We start from the raw sequence: 5,849 nt of genomic DNA on the forward strand, positions 1-5,849 counted from the left end.
CAACAGCAATGGAGCTATCGCTCGAGAAAAACTAGTGACCAAAAATAGTATGTGAATCTGGAAAATTGATTCGTCATCCAGAAATGGCAACACAGTGGTGCTGGTGATTGCTATGCAAAGTGGATAACTGAGGAAGATCAAATATATTTTTGGAATCCAAGATCAAACCAAGAAGAAATATATTTTTTCAAAGATGACAGTAATAGAAGCTCCAAATGACGAGACTTTCGGAGGCCGGATTGATGTTGTTGGAACATCATGCGAAGTTACCAAAAGAGGCTGAGCTTGAATAAAGCAGCGTCCATGCTGGCCTTTGGCTATCTCGGCCAAAAATCATACACACCTTCACGATTCCAATCCACAACCAACGTAACCTATACAAATTTCCAAAACATAAGAGGTACCGAAAGTTCAATGCCCCATGCCTTGATGTTACCAACATTGATCTGTCTCCCACTATTTCTGCTAGTATCTCATATCATTCTGGTTAGATACCACACAGAAGTTGTGGTTGGTATCCCTCGATAAAAAGAACCACCCAATAGAGCGGTCAAATTGCACCCTCTCCGTCGGAGCCAATAGCGTGGTGTAGGCGTCATGAATCTATATAAAATCTTGACCATCCAAGACTTACGAGATCGCATCAGGATGGAATCTCTTCCAAGGGTCCTATAAGCAGTTTTGATCTCAACTAGAGACGCCATCTCCTTCACTTTCAGGATCTCACAGAGGTTCGTTGTCCTTGGAGCTCAGATAATTCTAGCAACCGCAGAGACCACAATCATCCTTCTTCTAGCTCTAGAAATATTCGTCGGATATCGGGACTTCGATGGATGAACGGTCGGCAAACTTTGTCCAGCAGAAACGCCTAGGTTCACAAACATTTTAAGGCTTTGGCAGAACTATAAGAGAGAATACCCTCTACACTAACATTGTGTATGACGAAATAGGGGCTAAAATCATATTGATATTTTCTTGTAGAGGCAGTAGATAAAACAGATAACATGGGCACTACGAAGAAAGATAAAGAGAAAAATTTGGAATTCTAAAAAGAAACCATATCTACGAGTCCTGATTCAATGCTTTGATACCATGTTGATTTTCAGAACTCCATGGATTTAGGTCATGGAGAAAAAGAGAGAGGGACTCATTGAGAGAAAACAAGATGAAGAAGAGGTTATGGACTCATACCCTAACCCTTCCCCTAAAGCTCAATTTATAGATTAATCAAACTACAATATTATAATTATAACCCTGGAACTTTAACCTAATTACATCAATCATGATTATCCAATCTACATAAATCAAGGGAAGATAAATCAATTACATTAATCTAAGAAGATTTGCTTATATCCTAACCCTTCCCCTAAAGCTCAATTTATAGATTAATCAAACTACAATATTATAATTATAACCCTGGAACTTTAACCTAATTACATCAATCATGATTATCCAATCTACATAAATCAAGGGAAGATAAATCAATTACATTAATCTAAGAAGATTTGCCAAATCTTCCAACTCATGTTATAAGGATTCCAGCTCGTGTGATTACTCATCATGCCACCTCACGTTATCATGGTGGGTCTCACTAGCTCGTGTGATCATGGTGGGTCCATATCTTATGGGCTTTGACCCATCTTCCAACACTCTTGGATATGTGGGTCTTCCTTAGTCGTGTGTGTTTGGGCCCATCTTCCAACAAGCTGATAATTTCTATAATGATCAAGGGCTTTTCATGCTCTCCAGTCACTCGGGAACCTCAAGCAAAATACCTCCCTCTCGTCACTCAATTCCCTACTACTCTTCCTCTTTCAATCATGATAGAAGCTCCATTGCGATTCTATGCAAGATATGATTGGCAAAGCCTGCTTTCATGAACAGAGAGGGATGAGAGAAGATTTTACCTCTCCTTATTCGGGTAAAATTGCAAGGACTCTTAAACTATCTCATTGATGTTAGTAAAAATCACAGCTCAATCTTGATGAAATGTCAAATGCAAGTAATAGTGGAATTAAATGAGAAAAGGGGTTTTAGGAAATGCTTGTTCAGTTTGCAGTCTTGGACTAATAAATGTTAAATGAAATAGGTTGTCATCTACTTTTCTTCTTTGTTTTTTTTATGGTATTTGGTAGATGCTTATGCCTTTGAGAAAGCAATCTTGAATGTCCACTATGGTACTTTAAATCATTGTTCAGTCATAGATTTTAGGAGTAAGCAAAAGTGAGGCTTTGTGGCCTAATGGTAAGGCACCACTATTAGTGGAGATTTATGGGTTCAAATATGGCCATTTCACATCTATCTTAGCCTACTTGTTTTTTTTCTTTATCTTTTATATACGTGTTGTATGTCCTAACTAAAATAGCAAAAATTTACTGAAAGGGATGTGACAGTTGTTGCTAATGTATGTTTTCTTTCGGTCTTGCATGTTACTGATGTGTTCTTATCATCACCATCACTGACAAAACCTTGTACCCATTTTGATGCTTAGCTACATGACTTGCTTTCTTCCATCCCGATCAATCATATATTAGGTCCATTGTCAGGGTTCTCCTTCACAAATTTCATATCTTTTTCAGCCTTTTTTTCCTCAACGCAGGAGCAAATTCTAGTAAAGACAAATTTGCAACTTAAAGTATTGGTCCTAGTCTCACCTTTCTCGTATTATAACTTGCTGATGATCTCATTACTGATAAAATTTTATTTATCAGTTAAAGCTCTGAATGATTTGTCAGCTAAACCTCTGAATGATTTGTTAGCTAAACCTCTTAATTATTTGTTAGCTAAACCTCTTAATTATTATTGAACGAAGGTTTTGTATAATACTATGCAGTGTATATGAACAATTTTATACAGAGTGCATATACAATTTTATGCAAGGTTTAGGTAGGGGTCATGCCCAATTTTATGTAAGGTCATGCCTAATTTTATGCATAATTTATATACAATTTATTTGATATGTATTTTATGCAAAGTTTTAAATAAAGGTGGAAACAACTGTTATGGACTCCATAGCATCTAGAGTCATTTCTAGATGTAGGACTTAAGTGGTGTCACTTTCAAATTAAGTTAACGGTTGGGTCTAATGTAATTTTTAGTGATAAGTGTGGGGCTCGTCATGGCTAGGGAGTGTTAGAGTCAGGGTTTGGGAAGTGTAAACGTCATGGCTGGGAAGTGTGTGGTTTGGGAAGTGTAAACGTAATAGCTTGGGAAGTGTATGGCTTGGGAGTGTAAAACGTCATGGCTTGGGAAGAGTATGTCTTGAAAATTTTAAGCGTCATGGCCCCTTCTTGTTATAAGAAGAACGATAGTCTGTATGAAATGAAGCATTAATCCAATTAGTTGTAGCAAGGTCGGATTCTCCCTTTGCCTAACAAGGTCCAAAGTGGGGTCCCTTTGTAAGCTCAGTTATTCTTTCCTTAGTAAGCTTCGTGCTCCAACTATTGGTTGATCAAGGAACTCAAAGTCTTCTTCAACGTCGCACGTCAACCAGGAAGGTAGGAGCAATCGTCGGGTGACTCGATCTATGGTGAGGGAACCTAACATCGTGGTATGGGACAGAAACACCGTCGGCAATTCCTCTTTCTCTACGGATGTGAGAAATCAGATGGATGAACTCAGAATGGAGACACAACACTCTGTCGCCGCTATCCGCACATAACTAATGGAGCTACTAGACTCCTTCCAGCAATTTAATCTTCGAATGGAAGAGTTTATGATAAGGGACTCTGCCCCTCCTGCTTACCAGCACCGCCAACACCAGCAACCAACTTCCCACAACCACCAATGGCTCCTCTGCGACCAGCCCACCCTGTTCCAGTGGGACCTCACGCCAACGGCCATTCAACAGTGCCCAGGTACACTAAGTTGGACTTTCCTCCTTATGATGGGTCCACTGACCCTCTGATTTGGTTGCACCGGTGTGACCAATTTTTTTGGAACCAACGAACCCAGCCAGAGGACCGGGTTCCATTAGCAGCATTCCACATGCTCGATGAAGCCAACCTGTGGTATCATCAATTTAAGTCTGAACATTCGGTGCATGATTGGGATCTTTTTTGAGATTTTTTTAAGTTAAGATTCGGGGCCCCGCCCACAGCAATCCTCTAGGTGATTTAGTCAATTTGAAATAGATTGGTTCCATAGAGACCTACCAGAAACAATTTCATGAACGCCTTGGCCAAGCCAGTCCCTATGTGTGTCCCAATCAATATGTCCATTTGTTCACTGCTGGCCTAAGGGAGGCACTTCGCCTCGAGGTGGAATTGCATGACCCCCCTTCTTTAGCCCATGCTATGAATTTGGCACGCACGTTGGATGCCAAACAACGAATTCTGAAAGACTCTATGGGGCGTCACCCACCATGGCCAGGCCGAGCAGCTACTGGAACTTCCTACGACCACAACTCCCCTAGGCACCGAGGGCCAAATCCTAATCAGACCTCAGAGCTTCCCCGGCCCACTCCTCCACCTCAATACATTAAATGCCTTTCCAAATCCGAAATGGACCAACGCAAGGCACAAAGGCTTTGTTTTAACTGTGATAAAAAATATTTGCCTGGTCACTTATGCAAACGACTCTTTTGGTTAGAAGTAGAAGACTCAGAGGAGAACCCCCAACTAGAGGATGAGGAAGCCCCTGAAATGGAAGAACCGGTCATTTCCATCCATGCAATGATTGTCTTACACAATGCCAACGCTATGCAAGTCCACGCAGGCATTCAAAAATTCATGTTACTTGCCTTGGTTGACTCAGGCAGCACCGACAAATTTCTAAGCCACGCAGAAGCAAATCAATTGGGATTGACAATTCAGCAGAATTCTGGACTATCGGTCTCTGTAGCTAATAGGGAAAAGCTCACCAGTGTTGGCATCTGTTCAGCAGTGAAATTTGTTATTGAGGGCCATCACTTTGCAGTGGATTTCTTGGTTATTCCATTTGCTGGGTTTGATCTAGTATTGGGAATTAAGTGGCTCCAATAGTTGGGGCCGATATTGTGGGATTTCACCTCATTAATTATGAGTTTCACTTCGGACCAGCACCACATCATCCTTCATGGGACTCATGCACCCTCACTATGCACACTCTAGCAACTTCAAGTGGCAGACTCCGACAGCAGTAACTTACACTCTCTCATTGCAGAATTTGGGGATTTATTTAGGGAGCCTCAATCCCTCCCTCCTATCCGCAACTGTGACCATCGGATTCGTCTGAAAATGGGAACGGAGCCGGTAGTGGTGAGGCCATACCGTTACCCACATTTACAAAAAGATGAAATAGAATGACAATGCCAACAAATGCTCAAGCAAGGCCTCATCCAATCTAGCAGGTCTCCCTTGTCGTCTCCAGTGCTATTAGTGAAGAAAAAGGACCATACTTGGGGTTTTTGTGTTGATTATAGAGAATTAAATACTCACACCATCAAGGATAAATTCCCCATTACGGTGGTGGACGAGCTCTTGGGTGAACTAATGGCGCCAACTTCTTTACCAAGTTGGATTTGAGCTCCGGGTACCATCAGATCTGCGTACACCTTACACATGTGGAGATAACAGCCTTCCATACCCATCATGGCCATTTCGAGTTTCTGGTCATGCCATTTGGGCTTTCCAATGCCCCCTCCACTTTTCAGGCACTCATGACCGAGATATTTTGGCCCCTTTTATGAAAAATTTTACTTGTTTTCTTCGATGATATTTTGATCTACTTCCCAACCTAGGAAGGCAACCTGTAGCACTTGTGTTCTGTGTTCTACATATTGTGTGCTCATCACTTATTTCTCAAGCACTCAAAATGCTCTTTCAGCAGCCCGGAGGTCGCTTATTTGGGCCATGTTATTTCAGCCTCTG

The 5,849-nt window shown here is 41.4% G+C and overlaps 1 protein-coding gene across 1 annotated transcript; it reads left to right on the plus strand.

The window, feature by feature from the left end:
- The first annotated feature begins 4,346 nt into the window (after nt 1-4,346).
- LOC137963239 (uncharacterized) lies at nt 4,347-4,982 on the plus strand. The gene has a single exon (XM_068810405.1). It carries the CDS (start codon nt 4,347-4,349, stop codon nt 4,980-4,982), a length of 636 nt encoding a protein of 211 aa, XP_068666506.1.
- Nucleotides 4,983-5,849: the final 867 nt, after the last annotated feature.

This window comes from Aristolochia californica, unplaced genomic scaffold (assembly GCF_029961685.1).
Source record: "Aristolochia californica isolate CCGP_79_NKW_82.1479 unplaced genomic scaffold, dmAriCali1.0.hap1 SCAF_4, whole genome shotgun sequence".
NCBI lineage: Eukaryota > Viridiplantae > Streptophyta > Magnoliopsida > Piperales > Aristolochiaceae > Aristolochia > Aristolochia californica.